The following is a 21,811-nucleotide window of genomic DNA, read 5'->3' as shown; positions in this document are numbered from 1 at the left end:
CAGGTACTCCCCTAAGGGCCTCCCAGGTGCAGACTCGTCTCACCCTCCAGGGAGGTGCTTTTCTGCAGATGAGGGAAGTGGGGTACAGGGGAGTTAGGCCACTTAGCTGGGGAAGTGGAGGAATGGGATTTGAACCCAGCCCTCCATCTGGGGGGCTGCGGGCTCCATAGGTGAGTGATGGGAAGTAAGGCTGGTGGCGCCGGGGTGGCGGGGGAGGCTGGAGGTTTTCCTCAAATCCCAGAGGTTATGCAGCATGTCCTCTTGCTGGAGACCCTGGGTGGTCCTGGGCTGCATGGGGTGGGGAGGCCCACAGCACATCATCTTTTCATCTTATGCACCAGAAAAACCAGTGTGGCCTGAAGCCCCACAGAGTAGGTGCGAAAGGACAGCCCCTCTGGTGGGGTCAGCTGGTGGGTGGCAGTTCCCGGTGGGGCTGGGGTTGTGGCAGGAAGTGATGGGCACAGTCAGAGCCATGGCAAGAGCCCACCTTCTGGAGGGTGAGATACCCAGGCGTGTGCACCTTCACTGAAAGTAAGTCATGACTCGCTGTCGCCTTTCTCCAGCTATTCTCTGGAACCTTCTCCACTAGGGACAGTGAGAGCCCAGGTGAAGGGGGTAGTGACTACTCAAGGGATTTGCATCTGTCTCCAGCCCTTCATTTCTCTCTACCTGAATCCCCATGACTTGCCGGTTTCTGGTTTATCTTTTTGTGTGTGTTCTCCTTGAAACTTCACAATGACCCAGGAGGCACGAATCAAGAGGAAACCCTCATGTGGTGGGAAAAGGGGGCTTTTTGAGTCAGTCACACTTGAGTTGGCTTGTGCACAAGCTGTGAATCCCTAAGCCAGCCCCTCACCCTCTCTGGGCCTCAGTTTCCTCACCTGTAAAATGGGGATCAGATTAGTGACCATCTCTTGAGTTGCTGGGAAGATTATAGGTCAGGTTGTGTGCTGCCTGATGCATAGAGGTGCTCAGTAGTTCATTGCAAACCAGGATTGTGTTGGTCACCCATTTCACAGATGAGGAAACTGAGACTCAGAGAAGTTCAGGAACTCCTGACAGATCTGTTTTGTTTTTTTTTTTTAGGGTCGCACTCTTGGTATATGGAAGTTCCCAGGCTAGGGGTTGAATCGGAGCCACAGCTGCCAGCCTACGCCACAGCCACAGCAGCGCTGGATCAGAGCTGCATCTGCAACCTACACCACAGCTCACAGCAACACCAGATCCCTGACCCACTGAGCGAGGCCAGGGATCGAACCCGCATCCTCATGGATACCAGTCAGATTTGTTTCCACTGTGCCACAACGGGCACTGTCTCCCCACAGTATCTTGCCCCCTGGCTTTGTTCCTGGTGATGTCTGGGCACATCTGCAGGTGGAAATACTCTCCAACAAGGGGCCAGGCCCTCTCAGAGCCCCAAACCATTTTTTCTTAAAGGCAGGGCCATTCACGCCCTCTGAATCTGGCCTGGGGAAGTCAGTGGACTGTGAGGAGACAGTTCTCGTGGCTTCCTCCCTTTGATTTTTTTTTTTAATGTTCTTGTTCTGAGCAGCTCTTGAAGCCTTAAAAATTCTTCCTCTTCTGCCTGCTTAAGGAGCAAGTGACAGGGAAGATGGTCTCCCGGTCCTGGGCTGCATTTGTCCATGAGGGAGTCAGCAGGGCAGGTTAGTGTCCTGGGAAACTGGATTCCCAGGGCTGTGTCGCCCAAAAACCAGGCCTACAAATTATGCTCTTAAAACCCTCACCCAGATTACCCCACTCATAGGCCACCAGGAGGAAAGACCCGTCTAATCTGGGAACATTACATCAGCAAGGATTTATTACTTGCTTGCTTTGTTCTTGGTCAAGACTTTCTACCTTTTTTGGCTGTCAGCCATTCATTGCAAAACCTCCACAACACAGAAGTGCAATCAGAAAAGTCAAACTACAATTAGGGGGCAGGGAAAGGGAAAGTTAGCCAAAGACTTTCTAAGCCTGGAGAATCAGCACGACCTTCTGACCTGGTGAGGATATTCTGGTTAGCTTCCCGTAAGGAAATCTCAAGTCCACACCCTTGGGGCAGAAGTGAGAGTGGTTAGCTGGCACCAGCATCTTCACATAAGACTTTGGAAATCAATTTTGCTTAGTTTTGTCAAAACAAATTTTTAAAATTATACTGGGCCCTGGGAGGAGACTGCCTGAGTGGTAAGTGTGCAGAGGTCAAAAAGAGCCTGTTATGTGTCTTTGTCAGTTGGCTGTGCTTGGCAGACTCCTCATTTAAAATCATTCAGGTGGGGAGTTCCCGTCGTGGCGCAGTGGTTAACGAATCCGACTAGGAACCATGAGGTTGCAGGTTCGGTCCCTGCTTGCTCAGTGGGTTAACGATCCGGCATTGCCCTGAGCTGTGGTGTAGGTTGCAGACGCGGCTCGGATCCCGCGTTGCTGTGGCTCTGGCGTAGGCCGGTGGCTACAGCTCCGATTCGACTCCTAGCCTGGGAACCTCCATATGCCGCGGGAGCGGCCCAAGAAATAGCAACAATAACAACAACAAAAGACAAAAATAAATAAATAAATAAAATCATTCAGGTGGAAGAAAAGAAGTTCATTGGCTTATGTAAATGATAAGGCCAAAGGCAGATTGCCTTCAGGTATAGCTGTATCCAGGTGCTCCACTGTATCGGGGCACTATTTCATTTCTTTCTCTCAGATGGGCTTTCTTCTGTGGCAGCTTTATTCTCAGGGATGCTCTCTCCAGTTACATCTCCAGGCATACACCTGCTAATTTAGCAGTCTGAGCTATAAGGGCACTATTTCTCTAATAATTCTTACAAATCTTGGCTTCAATTACTATTTATCCTCCTGGAGTCTCATGCCCATCCATGAACGTCAGTACCCTCTTATTGATCAGACCTCAGCCAGTGGTCTTGGATGTGGGGTTAGCCCCATCCTGGTCATAAGGACAGATCCCAAAAGACTGGAAAAATACATTCTCAGCAGGCAGGATTTGTGTCCTAGGGAAAAAGTGTCCTAGGGAAAAAAGTGGAGGCAAGCACTGCCAGTAATGTAGCATTTACTCTGCTCTAATATGGTATTAAAGCCTTTTTTATGTGTATTTAGCTGCCCTCCTTTTTCACAGATAAGAAAATGTGGCTCAGAGACTTTAAGTGACTTGCCTAAGGTCCCAAAGCTGACAGGTGGAGAAACCAAACTGAGGTCCATCGTCCTATAAACCACCCCCCTTCTTTTCGATGGCTCTCTGATACCTGGGGGAACTTAGTGATCGGCAGAGTAAGCTCAAAAAAATAAAATATGAAATCTCTTTGTTAAGGTTGGGAATAGATTTTTTTGTTTGTTTGTTTTGTTTTGTTTTTTAGGGCTGCACCCACGGTGTATGGAAGTTCCCAGGCTAGGGGTTGAATTGGAACTACAGCTGCGGCTTTCACCACAGCCACAGCAACACAGGATCTGAGCCATGTCTGAGATCTACACAGCACACGGCAACACTGGATCTCCAACCCACTGAGCGAGGCCAGGGATTGAACCTGCATCCTCATGGATATTAGGTTCATTTCCACTGAGCCACAACGGGAACTCCCAGAAAAAAATTTTTTAAACAGTAAGACCCCTGAGCCCGTGAGCTTCCTACATTCAAGGAGGCACAAACAACAGAGAATGGTCAGGGGTAGACATTAGAGGGTATTTAATCCATTCTTGGCATTCAAGGAAGATTTCCTGGAAAAGGTGATGTTTGAACTGAGGCAATAAAAACCAGGCCAAGATAAGGTTGAGTGGGGGGTATGTGGGTACCATTGATTGGAGCTCTTGATGAACAGAGGCGGAAACGTAGCTCCCATGAAATTAAGCAAAAAAGTGAGTTTATTGGCTCATGTATAAAGTAGTGATGGCTTCAGGCAGGGCTGGATCCAGGAGCCCAACTCATATCAGAGACTCGTGTCCCCATCTCTCAGCTTCAGTCTCAGGAAGGCTCTGAAGTGGTGACTAGAGATGGCCCTGTATTGCTACTTGTTTAGCCTCCCCAGAGGATCTTGCAAAAGTCTCTAGCCAACTTCCGTTGACCTAGATTAAGTCACTCTGGTCTGGGAGCAGGATGCTGTCGCTGTCCAGGGCTGTGTGGTGCCCTTGGGAGTGAAAGTAGTTCTGTTTGGCCAGAGTGCAGGGGTCAGGTCACGAAGCCCTCATAAGCCACGTGAAGAATTACCTCCTGAAGGCAGTGGGGAGCCTTGGCAGTGCCATACAAGCAGAAAGTGACATGTCCACTGTTCAAAGAGAGGTGGGGATGGAGCAGGGGACTGGGTGAGAGGTGACGGACAGGCTGGGTGGTGAGCTGAATCAGGCTTGTGGTGGTGAAGGGGCTGACAGGGATCTGGGTTCTCTGTGCTTGTTTGACAGGGAAGCCTGGAAGAGAACCAAGCTCAAGAGGTAACACAGTGAGTTCAGGTTGCCTTGGGTATTTCATGATTGCTGCGTGGAGAGGGGCCTAGAGTGAAAATTCTGTAAATACTTGATTGCCAGTGGGAGGTGCTGGGGAGAAAAGACAAATGGTGCAGGGTCGGGGGTCTGGGATGCTGTGTCGCCAGGGCAGGTTGCATTGTGAAATGGGAGATGGGGAAGGGTGTGAGCAAGGACAGGGAGGCCAAGGAGATGTGCGGGGAAAGGGCATCAAGCAGTGGGGACAGCTGGGGCAGAGGGCCTGGGGTCGGAGCGTGCCGTGTGTGTGTGTGTGTGTGTGTGTGTGTGTGTGTGTGTGTGTGTGTGTATACATGCGCACGCAGCAAGGGGGCTGTGTGGCTGGAGGAGAGCCAGGTATGTCAGGTAGAAGATGAGGTCAGAACGGCAGCGGGCAGGTTTGATTGAACCTGTAGGGCCTGCGGGCTTATGGGGGTGGGCTTTTCCTGAGTAAAATGGGAGCCGTGGAAGGATTCAGAGCGGAGGAGGACTGAGACCTGATTTCCATCTTCACGTAGTCGCTCTGGGTGCTCACTAAAGATGAGGAGACAAGGGCAGAATCAGCAAGGCCAGTTAGGAGCTAGGCAGCCAGAGACCTGGGTGCCTTGGACGGGGGCGGTGAGACATGCACACACAAAATGCAGATGCTCAGCAACGAGTGATGTGAAGTGAGCGGGTCCCGGCTCTCAGTAGGTGATTTGTCTTAAAGTTGTGTTAAAATGCACATAAAATATACTGTCCTGAAGATAATATAAGAAAGGGGATGTATGTAGATGTATGACTGGGTCACTTTGCTGTACAGCAGAAATTGGCACAGCACTGTAAATCAACTAGACTTTAATAAGAAAATAAATAAGTAAAATTTACCATCTTAACCACCTGGAAGTGTACAGCTCAGTGGTATTAAATATATCCTCATAGCTGTGCAACCATCACCTCCATCCATCATCCCAGTAACACTTCATCTTGTGAAACTGAAGCTCTATACCCATTAAACACTAACCCCCCACCCTCTGTCCCTGAGCTCCTAGCAACCACAATCACAATTTGTCTTTACAAGTTCCCATCGTGGCTCAGCAGAAAGAAATCTGACTAGTATACACCCGAAGACCTGGGTTCAATCCCTGGCCTCACTCGGTGGGTTAAGGACCCGGTGTTGCCGAGAGCTGTGGTGTAGGTCGCAGACATGGCTCGGATCTGGCATTGCTGTGGCTGTGGAGTAGGTTGGCAGCTGTAGTTCTGATTCAACCTCTAGCCTGGGAACCTCCATATGCTGCAAGTGCGGCCCTAAAAAGACCAAAAAAAAAAAAATTGTCTTTATAATTTTGACCGCTCTGAGTACCTCATATAAGTACAAGTCGGCATTGGTCTTTTTGTGTCTGAGCATCATGTCCCTGGTGTAGCGTATATCCGGATTTCTTTCCTTTTTAACACTGAATAACATTCCATTGCGGGGATGTACCACATTTTGTTCATCTATCCATCACTGGACACTGGGTCGCTTCCGCATTTTAGGCATTGTGAGTGATGCTGCTGTGAACATGGGTGTAGAAATACCTCTTTGAGACCCTGCTTTTCCACTCTTTGGGGTAGATACTCAGAAGTAGAATTGCTGGATCATATGGTATCTCTATTTTTAATTTTTTTGCAGAACCTCCGTACTGGTTTTCGCAGTGGCTCTGCCATTTTACGTTCCTATTAACAGCACACAAGTGTTCCACTTTTTCTATATCCTGGTCAACACTTGTTATTTTCTAGTTTTTGTTTGTTTGTTTGCTTTTTATGGCCACACCCGTGGCCTATGGAAGTTCCGGGCCATAGATTGAGTTTGAGCCACAGCTGTGGCAATGCTGAATTCTTAACCCACTGCACCGGGCAGGGAATAGAACCCACACCTCTGCAGTGACTTGAGCTGCTGCAGTCAGATTCTTAACCCATTGCAACACAGCAGGAACTCCTGTTTGTTTTTTTAATGGCATCTGATGGGTGTGAGGTGGCATATCCTTGTAGTTTCGATTTGCATTTCCCTGATGATTAGGGATGTTGAGCTTGTTGGCCATCTGTATGTCTTCTTTGGAGAAATATCCTTTCAAGTCCTTTGCCCATTTTTTTTTTTTTTTTTAGTCTTTTGTTGTTTTTAGGGCCGCACCCACGACATATGGAGGTTCCCAGGCTAGGGGTCTAATCAGAGCTGTAGCTGCTGGCCTACACCACAGCTCACAGCAATGCCAGATCCTTAACGCACTGAGTGAGGCCAGGGATCGAACCCATAACCTCATGGTTCCTAGTCGGATTTGTTTCCGCTGTGCCACGACCGGAACTCCCCTTTGCCCATTGTTGAAGCAGGTTGTTTGGTTTTTGGTTGTGGAGTTTGAGGTGTTCTCTATAGATTCGGGATGTGAATCCCTTATCAGACCCATGATTTGCAAATACATCTTCCTGTTCTGTCAGTTGCCTTTTCACTCTGTGGATAGTGTCTTTGGAAGCACAGAAGGTTTTAATTTTCATGAAGCTCAGTTTGACTTTTTTTTTTTTTTTTTTTAATTACCTGTGCCTTTGGTGTCAAATCCCAGAAACGATTGCCTGGCTCTGTTGTGAAGGCGCGGTTGACAGGATTTGCTGCCTGCTTGGACTGGGGTGGGAGAGACAAGGAGTCAGGGGTTTTGGCTGCCTCGGAGGCTTTCAGCCTAAACATAATAAGCTGCCACCAACTGGAGCGCAGTGAATTAGGGAGAGAAACCAGGAGATTAACTTTGGAGGTGTTAAGTTTGAGGTCTAAGCTCAACGACAAGTGGAAGTGATAGAAAGACAGTTGATGCCAAGTCTGGTGTTGAGGAGAGAGATTTGGGTTGGAGGTGACAACCCAGGAGTCACCAGCCTACAGGGAGCAGAGGAAAGCCTGCTGGGAGGGAGGGGAGATGGTGGCAGACAAGTGGCAGAGTATGAAACTCCTGCTGCCTGTGCCAGAGTGGCTGAGTTTGGCCCAGTGTGAGGAAAAAGCCTGAAAACATGCTTGCACCAAGTGGGGGAGAAAGGAAAACAAGCAGACATCACCTCCTTGGCCTCTGATCAGAAGCACCTCCAGCCCGGTGGCTTGTTTATTGCGTGTGGGTTTGGGGGTAGGACTGCCAGGCCCTGGGATGTGGGTGGCACAATTGGGGGCCAAGGCTCAATACACCTTTATGTTTCCGGCACCTGGCACCACGCCTGGCCCTGGGAGAGCGCCTGGTGGCCACTGTTCATCAAATGAATGAATGGAGTTCTGTGTGTTCCTCTGTGACAGACAGAAAAGGTGTGTGTATGGGGGGGAAGGATGCCCAGCTATCTTTGGCCAAGTGTGATTCTTTTTATTTCTTTATTTTTAATGCACATTTTTTAAAAATTAAAGCCTAGTTGATTTACAATGTTTGTGCCAATTTTTGCTGTACAGCAAAGTGAGCCAGTCATTCACACACACACACACACACACACACACACGCACATATATTCTGTGATTCTTATTGAAGTTGATCATATGTACAGAAAGGCGCACCATCATAAGTGGACTGCTCGATGAATTTTCAAAGATAAACATGTCTATGTGACACTACCCAGACCAGGGAAAGCCATGTGCCCAGCACCCCACCCCCATCCAAGACACCTGTGCCCACTCCAGGCACCCCCCCCCCCGCCACAAAGGGTGACCACAGATAGTGACCGACATCCTAGAGTCTTCTACTAGAGATTCCTTTTGCCTGTCTCTGTACTTTATTTATATATAAATTAGAAAGTACTCTGCGCATGTTAAAGCATATGTTCTCTTTTGTATTGGCCTAGGAGCCAGTATCTCAGCATATCTGTAGGATTCATCCATATTATGTGAAGTTCCAGCTTGTTCTCTCCCCTGGCTGTTCAGTATGATATATTTATTTGTATTTACTTATTTATTCATCCTCTCGTTAATGGGCAGTTGAGGAATTTCCAGTTAGGAGTGGTTGCAAATAGTGCTGCCAGGAACATGTTGACATATCCCCTTGGTGGATGATACATTTCTGATTTACAGTGGAACTGCCGGGTTACAGAGAAGGTGCAAGATCAGCTGTTGTCTCTTATGCCAGAGTTTTCCCAAAGTGATTGTGCCAGGTTACTCTCCCACCTGTGGAACATGAAAGTTCTGGTTGTATCACATTCCTTGTCAGCGCTTGTAATATCCTTTTTTTTTTTTTTTTTCCTCTTGAGCCATTCAGATATACAGTGCTCCACACTGTGCTTTTGTTTTGTATTATTTCCCCTGCTGGATAATGAGAGTGAGCACCCTTTTGTATGGTTAATGACTATTTAGATAACCTCTTGGATGAAGTGTCTCTTCATATCTGCCCTCTTACCTGATGCATTGCCTGTCTTGTTCTTATTGATTTCCCAGGGCTCTTTATATATTCTGGATACAGATGTCTTATTTGCCATATGTAGTGCAAACCTCCTCTTCCATGTGTAACTTCTTTGGATCAGTAAGAGTTTTGAGCCTCCAAATCATTGATTTGAACACAGGTTAAGCTCTCACCTGTCTGAGCCTCACTTTCCCTCTCTCAGTCCTGCAGAGTGTTTAGCCTAGTGCTTGGTGTGTAAATGGAGCTGTGCCTGTTAGTAGCACTTTTGCAGGGATGAGAGAGCCTTTAACTAAAACAGGCAAAACTGGTCCTGTGGGGCTTTTCAACCCAAGTCATTACTATTTCTCAGGTCAATTCTATAAATTTAGCACCTATATTTATATACTATATGTTTACATACTTACTATAGTGTGTATTTATATATTACTATTTATATACTTACTATAGTGTATAATACATACTACAGTATATATTTACATACTGTAAAAAATCTGTAAATCAAGCACCTACTATAATACCAATCTTCAGGTTAGGCATTGAAAATATAGCAGCGAACAAGACCCAGTTCCTAGCCTTGGAGGAGGTTGCTCAGGAGATGAGAGCAGAGGGCTGTTAAGAGCCCAGGAGAACACTCACCAAGCTAGGGCATCACGGAAGCCTTCCTGGAGGAGTCAAGCTTTATGGTATACTTGAGTAAGCCTCAGGTGCACACTTGGGTGCCTTCTGTGTACCAGGCTCTGGTTCCCAGCAGGAAGTGGGGACTGTTGAGGAAGGGCATGGATCAATCGCGGAGACAGAGGCTGAGGGCGAGCTTAGAAACTTCACCTGTGTCTAGGACAGGACTGGAAAGGAGGCATGAGAGGGCTCCGGGGACCAGACAATTAAGGAGTTAACCTGTGTGTCTACTCGGGGAGCCATCAGCCCTTGAATGTGGCTAGCATAGAGGAAGAACTGAATTGTTTATATTAATTTAAATTTAGATGTCCAAACAAATACTCCATTTTGTTCTTGGAAAACTTTTAAAGGCAGATAGAACTATTTGGGGATGTGACTAATTTTTCAGCTGTACATTTTATGAACTCTAACTACAGACCATGTATTTCCACCAAAAATTTTATCATCCAAATTGTGGTGCACTGATGGTAGCCCGATTTCACAGAATTAGTACTCAGGGGAAAAAGAAAGTAAAATGTCTCACTAGTCATTTTTATGGGAATTCCTATGTGGCACAGTGGTAACAAATCTTCTAGTATCCATGAGGATGCAAGTTCAATCCCTGGCCTCACTCAGTGGGTTACGGATCTGGCATAGCTGTGATGCACGTTGTAGACATACCACGGATCCTGCATTGCTGTGGCTGTGGTTTAGGCCAGTAGCTGCAGCTCTGATTCGACTACTAGCCTGGGAACTTCCACATGCTGCTCCTGCAGCCCTTAAAAAAAAAAATCAATCAAACAATATCATTTTTATGTTAGTTAATAATATTTAGGATGTATTGGGTGAAATAAAATCTATTATTAAGTTTAATGTCTGAGTTCCTATTGTAGCTCAGCCGGTTAAGTATCTGACATGGTGTCCTTGAAGATACGGGTTCGATCCCTGGCCTTGCTTAGTGGGTTAAGGATCCGGCATTTCCATGGTCGCAGATAAAGCTCCGAGCCTGCGTTGCTGTGGCTGTGGTGTAGGCTGGCAGCTGTAGCTCCAGTTTGACCCCTAGTCTGGGAACTTCCATATGCCCTGGGTGGGGCCATAAAAAAGTTTAATGTCACCTTTTTCTTATTAACTTTTTAACGTGGCTCCTGGAAAGTTGAATTCCATGTGTGCCTCACCTTGAACTCCTCCTGGATGTTGTTCTCATAAGCTGTGGGGAGGAGCTGGAGTGTCACTCTGAGGTCAAGGGCTCACAGAAGGGCTTAGACGGTGCGTGGCGTGGTCAGGTTTCTGTGGTCGCTGCACCTTCTGGCCACAGGGATGAGAGAAGTTTCCAGAGGATGGGACAAGACTAGCCATAGGGAGAGGCAGAGCCTGGAAGGCCTGAGCTCTGGCCGCAGAGAGAAGCCCTGATGTCCCAGAGAGGTGGTGTCCACTGCCAATGCGCAGGCAGGTGGCAGGCTGGGCCCAGAGGGAGGAGGAGCCTGTGGTGGGAGGCAGGCACATCCTGGGACTGAGGGATCCTTCAAAGAGGCCCTGCCGCTGAGGGCCAGTAGGAGTGACCTGGGCAGCACAGATCCTCCTGCTCCTGGTGGCCGCCACTCTGGCACCTGCCAGCCCCACCCTGGCCCTCAACGCCACTCTGACTGCTGCCTGTGCCCTGCTCAGGTTAGACACCCCACTTCTTGCTGCCTGGCCCTGCTCTCCACTGCTTGCCAGCCATGTGACCTTAAGTAAGTGGTTTTTCCTCCCTGGGGGCCACACCAGGTTTGCCTGACTTCTCACCCGTGTCGGACCTAGAGTACAGGAAAGCTCAGGGTTGCCCACAGGTGACAGGTCTTCCTAGGCTGGGTCTTTGCGGGTATGACAGCATGAAGCTTGGAGGAGGGAATGTTCAGTATGTTCTCTCGTTTGCAGGGCAGCTTCCTATCTCTGGTCTCTGCCTGTGGTCGCATTTCACTGCTTTGAAAACTGAGGGTCAGAGAGGCAAAGCAGCTTGCCCAGGGGCACACAGCATGCCAGAGGCAGGATTCTGATGAGGAATCTGACCCTGCAAGGTACGTCCAAGGCCATAGCTCAGTGTATGTTGAAGGGAGGGCACATACCTTTCTGAACCTCAGTTTCCTCCTCTGTCAAGTGGGGAGAATGAGCGCAGTTGATTGTCATGAGGCGGCAATAAGTTGAGCACTGCAGAGTAGCACCAGCCTAAGGCAGGGCTCCGGGTAGTGCTCCAGATGGTGGCTGCCATTGGTTGACCCATCTGCAAGGAGTCTTCACAGCAGCTCTCTGCAGTGGGTGGCCTAAGCCCATTTTTCAGGAGAGGAAACTGAGGCTAAGATGTGCAGCTAGGATTGCAAATAGGGCTTGTATCTGGCATGGCTGTGGCTGTGGCATAGACCAGCAGCTGTAGCTCCGATTCTACCCCTAGCCTGGGAACTTCCATATGCTGCAGGTGTGGCCCTAAAAAGCAAAAAACAAACAAACAAACAAACAAACAAAAAAACACAAAAAAGATGTGCAGCTAGTGAGAGCAAAGTTTAGTCCTTACCAGCTCCTGGGCTTCAGAGCCCTCTCCCCTCTTGTCCTTATCCTGGAGCCCTGGCGTTCCCTTCTGTGCATTAAAGGGCACCTTGGCCCTGTGCTCCAGCTGGTCCTGGACATGAATGGGCACAGAGCAGTCTCTCTGGTGCTGTTCGCAGAAGCTCCTACCCCCCTTTCTTCAGAGCCTCTTTCCTCTTGCGGGACACCTCCCTTTGCTGGGCGAGCTGTAGCCCTTCTGCCCCCCACCCCCCACCCCTCAACTCTGAACTGCTTTCTGAGAGCCAGGGGGCCTAGGCAGGAAGCCGGCATGGAACGTGCCCAGGATGTGGCCAAACCCTGAAAGCCAGACCCAGGAGAGGCTTTAGAAATCATCAGCCCTGGGATCTGGTTGTCAAGCCTCAGGCTCCACATCTGGAAAATGGAAAGAATCATCAATTCAGCAAAAACTGTAACATACAGGGAATTGCAGACAGGTGACAGGGAGGTCTTTTGGAGGGCGCTTTTTTCTGTTTCTGCTGAAATATAGAGGATATGCAGCCCTCGAGCCAGCTGACTGCTTTTGGGTAGCTACTTAGAGTGGAATTTGAATGGGAATGCATGGGGTCTGGTGAAAATACTGGCTCTGATTGTATACTTGTATACCTCTGGGATGAGACTAGCAAGCTTCCAGGGGAGCCTGCTGAAGCATTAGCAAGGCCCTGGGGTGCCTCTCACTCATGGACACAAGAAGGCATGTTCCTTGGTGATGGGGTGTGTTGCATCAAAGATGAAAACAGGGGAGTTCCCTTATGGAGCAGTAGGTTAAGGATCCAGTATTGTCACTGCTGTGGCTCGGGTTGCTGCTGTGGCGTGGGTTTGATCCCTGGCCCGGGAACTTTTGTATTCTGCAGGCGCAGCCGAAACAAACAAAAACAAAGTTGAAAAGAGCCTAAATGTCTATCAGGAACGTTTTGGCCAATGAACGGTCAGCCATCCCTGCCAGAGATGCTCTACAGCAATTACAAAGCAGGAGGGGGCAGTTCCCACCATGGCGCAGGGGGTTAAGAATCCTACTGTGGTGGCTCAGGTTGCTGTGGAGGCACAGCAGGTTAAAGATCTGGCATTACTGTAGCTACAGTGTAGGTTGCAGTTACTGCCCAGATTCAGCCCCTGGTCCGGGAGCTTCCATATACTGCAGGTGCAGCCATTAAAAAAAAAAAAAAAAGCCGGAGGGAGATCTACCCAGGTCCTGCACACCCATGTGTCTTGTCTCCCAAGAGGATGGCAACACTCTGAGTGCCTGGGCTTTGCTTGTGTCGATGTGGCCCCATGCTAGAACAGGGCCTGGCATACACTAGGTGCTCAGTCAGTGTTTACTGAGTGCTGGAACTGGTATATCGACACAGGAACCTCTCCCCAACCTGGTGTGGAGTGAAGCGAGCCGGTTTCAGGGTATGTGTGATCCAGAGCTGCTCAGCCTTGGCATTACTAGCATGTGGGGCTGGCAAGCTTCCAGGGGAGCCTGCTGTGGTTGGGGCTAGCCTGGGCATTTTAGCATCCTTGGCCTCTACCCACCAGATGACCCCTAGTTGTGACAGCGCAAACTGTCTCTAGACATTGCTAGTTGTCCCCACAGGGGCAAGGTCAGCCCCAGTTGAAATCCACTGGTATAATAGGATAATTTGTAGTTGAAAGGAGGGAAGGGTGAATGGAAAGATGAAAGGATGTGTGTCTGGGAGGGCAGGAGAGAGGCCCTGTGAGATTTCCATTCAGGTGTAAGTTTGGCTGTAACCTCAGAAAAAACAGGTGTGGGGGCCCCTCCTGATTGATAGCAGTTACCTCTTAGAAAAGAGGAAGAGGACAGGATTGGAGATTTTGCTCTAAGGAGATTTAAGCCTTCTCTATTCCTTTTAAATATGGAGGTTGAGTTCCCATTGTGGCTCAGCAGGCTAAGAATTTGACTAGTATCCATGAGGATGGGGGTTCAATCCCTGCCCTTGCTCAATGGGTTAAAGATCTGGTGTTGCCGTGAGCTGTGGTGTAGGTTGCAGACACGGCTCGGATCCCATGTTGCCATAGCTGTGGCATAGGCCGGCAGCTGTAGCCCGGGAACTTATGCCATATGCTGCAGGTGTAGCCATTAAAAAAAAAAAAAAAATTATCTATTTATTTGTCTTCTTAGGGCCGCAGATGCAGCATATGGAAGTTCCCAGGCTAGGGGTCAAATCAGAGCTGTAGCTGCTGGCCTACACCACAGTCAAAGCAACTCAGGATCTGAGCTGTGTCTGCGACCTACACCACAGCTCACAGTAACACTGGATCCTTAACCCACTGAGCAAGGCCGGGATCACACCTGCATCTTCATCTATGGTAGTTGGGCTTGCTACCACTGAGCCACAATGGGAACTCCAAGAAAAAATAAAGAAGTAAAAAATAAATAGGAGTTCCCACAGTGGCGCAGCAGGAACAAATCCAACTAGGAGCCATGACATTGTGGGTTTGATCCCTGGCCTCTCTCAGAGGGTTAAGGATCCGGTGCTGCCGTGAGCTGTGATAGAGATTGCAGACACAACTCGGATCCCATGTCACTGTGGCTCTGGCGTAGGCCAGCAGCTATAGCTCTGATTCGACTCCTAGCCTGGGAACCTCCATATGCACGGGTGTGGCCCTAAAAAGGAAAACATACGTCGGAACAGCACAGGGCCCCACTTCTAGAGTGTGGGATTTAGTGAATGAACATACCAGAAACACTCAGCCATGTCTCCTGACACACTGTGGGAGTGTGGTCAGAGGAAACCATTGTTGTTTTATGGTGTTGCAGCTCTCTGGCAGCCCCTCAGCATAGGAAGCAATTAAGATCTTCTTTGCATAGGGGCATACTTGAGCTCAGAGATGAGAAGGGACTTTCCCAAGGTCACACAGCAAAGTAGGAGCTAGGCTTGACTGGAAACCAGTGTTCATGGAGCAGTAGGGGCCACTGCTCTCTAGCACCCTGTGGCCCCTGCCAGGCATCTGGGTCGCCTGGCCATCACGTGTGAGGCTGTGTGGGCTGCTTCAAGTCCCCCTGCTTGTTGATCACTTGATGTTCACCAGCCCAGCTGGCATGCAGGAGATGGGCAAGGCCAGAGGTGGCAGGGCTATAGCCTGTGGGAGTTGCACTGTGGTTTTGCCCAGCAGCACAGGGAGAACTGCCAAGGGTGTGGGACCTGTAATGGGGGACTTTGGCAGAGACAGTCCCTGTAGGTGGCTACTGGCTGCCAGCCCTGTGCAGCTGTAGAGTCATGCTGCTCCTCTCCTGCTCAAACACCTGCCATGGCTCCCTAGTACCCAAGTCTAAGTTTCCTCCCTGTGGCTGTTGAGTGAGCATTCCATGCCCTACAAAACTCTTTATGATATTTCTAGATTCCAAATGCTGATCCTGGTAATAATAATAATGATATTGATGATAATAATAATAGGGCCTAAAGTACCTACTCTTTGGTAGGCGTAGTACGAAAGTGCGTTACATGCATTATCTTATTTGACCCTGACAAAACCCCTGTGTCATGCTGCAAGTCTGATTCTCATCGTACAGAGGAGGAAACTGATGCCCACAGAAGTTAAGCACCCTGCTCAAGGTCATGTAGCTCATGGCCCCGCTGGGACCTGCAGCCTGATTCCAGAGCCAGACTCTTAACCAGGAGGCCGGCCTACCTCATCAGATTAGAAGAATGAACTAGCATGATGCCAGTAGAGAGGACCCCGGGTCTAGGTGTCTGGAGAGCCAGGCTCAGGCCTGGTTGCCCCAGGACCTTGCTCTGTGACCTTGGCCAGACTCTCTGGTCTTTCCCAGGCTTTCTCCAAGGCTGGCTCTATATCCCAAGGCTCCAGGTCTCACTGTTATGCAAAATACTTGGAAATTGCCTCAATTTCATTTTTCCATTCTTTTATTTTGCATCACACCATTGATAAATATCCACTATGGAGTAGTTAGAAAATTCAGGGAGGGGAAAGGAGAAATAAATGAAGCAGTTTGGGGTATATCTTCCTGGAGTATTTTTCCTACGTAAATATTTACCAGAGTGGGATCAGATAACCTTTTTATCACCTATCATTCATCCCAGCTGTCCCATAGGGTAATGGATTTTTCTTTCTCATGGTTGTATCCAGGTCTGCTATGTAATATAATGGAATATTTAATTAAGATATCTAATTAGGGATGATGATAAATTAAGAACTGGTATTTACTGAAATCCACCTGCTGCCAGGTCCTGCCCTAAGCTCTTGCCTCAGTGGCCATTACAGCAACCCACAGAGGCAAGGCAGTTCAGCCACAGTTTACGGATAAGGAAACCAAGGCCATTGAAGTCAACCAGGCCCGGGTCTCTGGGCCCATCCTTGGCAGAGCCAGACATGGCCCCAGCCCTTCCCAAACCCTCCACCCAAGACCTTAACCACTGGGCCACCCTGCCGTGCACCTGGCCTTCTGTGTTCTCAGGGTGGCCTGGTAACTTGAGGCGGGCAAGTGAGCTGGGTGCTGGCCAGGAGAGGGAGGAAGCCCGAATAGGAAGAGTCACAGTGGTCGTCAGTGGCTGGGCATGCAGCTTTGGCCAAAGGAAGGGTGGGTGTCTGTGCTGGGAGCAGCCTCCTCCTGGGCAGGAGAGTTACCTGGCCGGGGAGTTTGCCAGAGCAGAGCCCCTGGGGTGAAGGTCAGATTGACACCCCTGGATGGTTCCACCTGAGAAGGCATGTGGGCAGCTGAGACCTCCCTCTCCCCCTGTGGGTTCTGGGCGATGGCTCTTGTTCCGTAAGGCTTTTCAGCGTACCAAGGGCCAGGCTGCCTGCTGTGGCTGCCCTGAGCCGTCAAGGCCTCTCAACAGCCTATGAAGTGGGTTCCTTCCTCAGGTGGGGACACCAAGGTGCAAGGTCACCTTCGCAGCTCACGGCACAGAGTATGGGGAGTGTTGGGGCACCTGAGCCACAGATTTGGAGGCTGAGCGTGAGTCAGGGGCTCCTCCGCACACTTGGGGTATATGATCTTATTCCTGTATAGCAGCCCCAGGCGGTTCTCATTTTCCCTATGAGGAAACTCATGCCCTCTAGACATTTGACAATATTAACCACGACCTCCCCTTTTCAAGGGAGCTCTTACAGAGTGCCAGTCAGGTGTTGGATCAAAGAAGGTACTAGCTGTTGAAGCTGGGTGTGGGGCCGGGGTGGGAGGCAGTGGTGGGGAGACTGTGACCTGGAGATGGTTGCATGGGCCTTTGGCAGCACATCTGGGATCAGAACTGGCTTCCCCATGTCCTGAGCTGGCCAGCACTCCCCTCTGCCTTTCCAGGCCATCCGGCCTCATCCCTTCCCGTAAAGGCCTCAGACTTGGTCACTAAACTTTATGTGGAGGGGACGCCAGGGCTGGGCATGCACACTGCTTCTCAGGACGCCCAGCAGTCTTAACTTCGTTGAGTCTCTGATTCCTCATCTGTAAAATGGGACATCCTGGAGTTCCCGTTGTGGCTCAGCAGTAACAAATCCGACTAGTATCCATGAGGATTCAGGTTTGATCCTGGGCTTCACTCAAGTGGGTTAAAGATCTAGTGTTGCCATGAGCTGTGGTGTAGGTTGCAGATGGGGCTCAGATCCCATGTTGCCGTGGCTGTGGTGTAGGCTGGCAGCTGCAGCTCTGATTCGACCCCTAGTCTGGGAACTTCCATATGCCCCTGGTGAGGCCCTTAAAAAAAAAAAAAAAAAGGGACATTCCTTGCCTGCCTTCTGGGATGGCTAGAGCATCAGATGACACCATGCTCAGAACATCCTTGGTCTGGTGCCTGCTGAGAATATGTAATTTACTATGGCAAGTTCACCAAGGATGCTTATTGTCTCCTCCCGACAGCCCTGTGAGGAGGGCACCCTGTGTGTCCCATTTAACAGACGAGGAAACCAAGGCTTAGAGAGGATGAGTGTCCTGCCCAGAGCTGCACAGCCAGGGAGCAGCGGAAATGAACCTGTCTCCATGGCCCTCTGACTCCTGCCACCACGCTTGCTTGCTGCCTGGGTAGGTGAGCCATGACTATCTGAGGAAAGAGAATGAAGGGGCTGCCAATTGAGCCCAGTGTGTGGGGAGGTGACACGTGGTGTATACAGCCAGAGCTCAATAAATGCTCACTCCAAAGCAGGAGTTACAGTAGAATTTCTCAGCACAAGTGGAGGCAGAGGCACCACAGGGGGAGTGGGGCTTTGTTGGGACCCATTTCCACCACTCTGTGTGGATCTCCTCAGCTCCTGGGTATAGTGTGAACAGATCTGAGCTCTCAATTTGGGGTTTGGTCTGCAGGGATCCAGCCCAGGGCTGAGATGAGGTATGGGAGGCACTTGCCCAGGTACGGAAGTTAAGGGAGTGCCCCAGATCTCAGCAATCAAGATGAATATTTACATTCAAATATTAAAAAATCAAAACCAGAGTTCCCATCAGGCCTCAGTGGTTAACAAATCTGACTAGGCACCATGAGGTTGCAGGTTCGATCTCTGGCCTTGCTCAGTGGCTGTGGTATAGGTTGCAGACATAGCTCGGATCCCAAGTTGCTGTGGCTGTGGCGTAGGCCGGCCGATGGCTACAGCTCCGATTAGACCCCTAGCCTGGGGAACCTCCATATACTACAGGTGTGGCCCTAGAAATGGCAAAAAGACAAAAAAAATAAATAAATAAAAAAAATAAAATCAAAACCAATGGATGAACCTTGAAAACATGCTGAATGCAGAAAGCTAAGGACCATGTTTTATGTTATTCCCTTTATATGAAATGTTCAGAAAAGGCAAATCCCCAGAGACAGAAAGTAGATTAGTGGTTGCCAGGGGCTGGGGCGGGGAGGGGTTGGAGTGTAGTTAGGGGGCAGGGCTTCTCCTGGGGTCGCTGAAGACATCCTAAAATAGATTGTGGTGACCATGCATAGCCCTGTGAATATACTAAAAACCGCGGAATGGTACTCTTTAAATAGGTGAATTGCACCATACGTGAATTAGATCTCAGTAAAGGTAAGACCAAAAAAAAAAAAAGAAAGAAATGGGAAAAAAAAATCCATGAGGAACAATATGTCAGCATTTTCAATAAAGACCAGATCTGTATTACAGGCTCTAATACAGCTTAGCACACAGTACCATTATTTATCCTATTTAAAAATGTTCCACGTTTGTTTTTAAATGTTGCATTAAAACATCATTGTTCCTGATTCCTGAGTTTGGGGGCACCCCCTTAAATTTTGCGGTCAAGGGCAGCGTCTCGCTTGCGTTATCACCCCGGCCCTGCCAGGCAGGGTTCTTGCTCTCTGTAGGTGGCTGGGCCTTCCTCGGCCACTTTCTCTCTTCCTCTTTCCGTTTGACAGATGAGGCCAGTGAGGTCACCTCAAGAAAGGCTGTGAGTGGCTGCCTGGGCCCGAGGCTAGAGTGGGGTCTCTCTGTGTGTCATCTCCTCCGGCCCAGAGTATCTGGCCTCTTTGCCACCTTCTCGCCTCTGTCCTCCGTCTCCTGTCCTTTGAAGTGGCTCCCTTGGTCCTCCAGCAGCTCTCCCCTGGCCTCCCACCCTCATCTCCTAAGTCATCCAACACCAGAAAAAGCCCGTGTCCCCTCCCAGACCCTAACCCCACCAGCATTCACCACTTGCCACTGCCACCAGGATCACCAAGTGCTCATTACCTGGCGTTCAACACCTGCCTCAGCCTGGGCCCTGCTGACCCCTTTTCCCACTCTTGCCACACCCCCACCTGGAGTCTCACCTCCAGTCCTCTGCCCCTTCTCACGCTTAAATCTCAGTCTCGCTGAAACCCTCACTGCAGCCTTGCTGCTAAGAGTTACTAGACCCACTTTGCAGATGAGGAAACTGGGGCCCAGGGAGAAGAGCGGACGTGGCTAGGGGTCCGGAGCAGAGGCAAGTGCCTACCTGGGACTCTGTTCTCTCCTGGCGATGGAGAGGCAGATGCCTTGTTCTGCTTCACCTCATGTGGGCCATGTCAGAAGCCAAAGTCGCCCCCTCTGGTCTCTGATGTCCTCCACCCACTTCTGACTCGAGTTAATCTCTAAGGTCACATGGTGGCATGTGCAAGGCCGGCGTGCATGGATGTCACATGTCTTTCATAATAGTTCTCTTGTCCCTGACGTTGATTTTTTTAAACAAAAATCCAAACACCTAGACCATGCCCCAGAATATGCCTTCAAGCTTTCCCGGTAAGAACCCTTTCCAATGCTCATGTTGGATGGTGGAGGGAGGAAATGGGCAGAAAGCAGAGGGGATGAGAGCCCAGGGCCCCCCTGAGGCAGGGGTGTAGCTCCCAGGCCCCCCAAGCCACAGTCTTTGGATGGTCCCCTCAGGGGCCCAGGAATTTGGATGGGAAAAAAAATGACATCTTTGTTTACCCTAATTAACATCACCTCTAGGCATCAGTGTAGGTGCAGTCAAAGGAAGAGTGGCAGCTGGGCCTGGGTCACCAATAGAAACCCTATAGGTCGTCATATCGTATTTCTGTTGCCGCAGACACCTCTGCCCATCACGACATGCACAGCAGTCATGAGACTCCCCTCCACCTGGCTACTCATGGCTTTCATCTAGGAGTGCAGAGGTGACTATATCACAGACTTTTTTTTTTCCCCTTTTCTTTTCTTTTTTGACCACCCTGCGGCACATGGAGTTCCCAGGCCAGGGATCAGATCCCAGCCACACTGTCGAGGCCCAGGCCCCAGCAGCGCAACGCTGGATCCTTGGCCCACTGTGCCGGGCTGGGGATCAAACCCGCATCCCAGCGTTCCCCAGACGCTGCTGATCCCGTTGCACTACGGCGGGAGGTCCTGTATCATAGCTTCTTAATTGTTGTATTCTTAGCCAGGCTTGGCTGTAATTGGCTTCCTTTGACTCCTCCTGGTTTGATCCCATTTGAAAACACTCTTCTGGGAAGGGGTCCAGATAGCGGATGGGGTCCATGCACCTGAAAGGTCAGAGACCTGACTGGGCCTGGGTTTGAGCCCTGCCTTTGTGAGCATGACAGCTGCTTCTCTGGCCTGTACTTCTTCCTGGTGGCCTGATCAAAGACGTGCTTTCTCCCCTCAGCTTGTGGTGCGGGGTCAGTGACAGTGCTGGGCGCTGCTCGGTGCCGGGGTCCATCTAGCTGTCCGTTGAGCGTGGCCCTGGCTGCTCCAGCACGAGCCTGCAGGTGCTTCATGGCCACGTACACATTCCCCCATCTTATCTTGGCGTCCGTCCCCCTCTGGGTGGCTTGTCTGTCTGTACTGCATCTGTGGCTCTGACACTCCTTACCAGCAGGCCTGTGTCTCTCCTAAGAAACAATAGTGCCTCATTGCAGTTAATGTCACTAGGCTCACGCCCAGTGCCAGCCTCTTGACAGCTGGCCAGGAGACTGCTGTTTGCACCCTTATTCTGGAGAGGAGGCGAGGAAGGCCCAGAGGGGAGACATTTCCGGCTCAGGGTCACACAGCTGGTGCGTGGCTGAGCCTAGATTGTATCAAGGTCTGTCCAACGCTTCATCCCCGCACTGTGACCTTGTCTGGCCAGAAAATGGACCCCAAATGCTGAATTCAGTGTCCCCAGCAGTGTTTCATAGAGCATGGGGGAGGGGCAGCACTTGGTAAATGCAGATTCCTGGGCTCCATCTTGTAACTTCCGAATCAGAATATTTGGGGGGGCAGGACCCAGGAATCTTGTCTTTTAACAACTTCAGCTGATTCTGATGCAGGCAGAAGTTTCAAACCACCTTCAAGGAAAGAAATAACAATGATACAGTAACAAGGCTCTGGGTGTTGTCTATCATTCATTGATTTAATCCTGGCCATCTCCCAGATGAGAA

At 49.9% G+C, this 21,811-nt stretch overlaps 1 protein-coding gene across 7 annotated transcripts in view; it reads left to right on the top strand.

Annotated features, from left to right (window-relative positions):
* The window catches only part of TPST2 (tyrosylprotein sulfotransferase 2), a 65,002-nt gene that overhangs the window by 12,774 nt on the left and 30,417 nt on the right, over positions 1-21,811 (top strand). For 2 of the 7 annotated variants that reach the window (XM_047760340.1, XM_047760341.1), the window contains exon 2: positions 17,857-18,018. The exons of 3 other annotated variants lie outside the window; for them this stretch is intronic. In XM_047760340.1, coding sequence (XP_047616296.1) covers positions 17,963-18,018 — 56 coding nt within the window. In that variant the 5' untranslated portion in view covers positions 17,857-17,962. Of the gene's footprint in view, positions 1-11,381; positions 11,522-17,856; positions 18,019-20,503; positions 20,573-21,811 lie in introns of those variants that run through there. 2 more of the 7 variants (XM_047760345.1, XM_047760339.1) reach the window with 2 other exon arrangements.

This window comes from Phacochoerus africanus, chromosome 15 (assembly GCF_016906955.1).
Source record: "Phacochoerus africanus isolate WHEZ1 chromosome 15, ROS_Pafr_v1, whole genome shotgun sequence".
NCBI classification, from domain to species: Eukaryota; Metazoa; Chordata; class Mammalia; order Artiodactyla; family Suidae; genus Phacochoerus; species Phacochoerus africanus.
The sequence above is the reverse complement of the archived record's forward strand: the minus strand, read 5'-3'. Positions and strand labels throughout refer to the sequence as shown.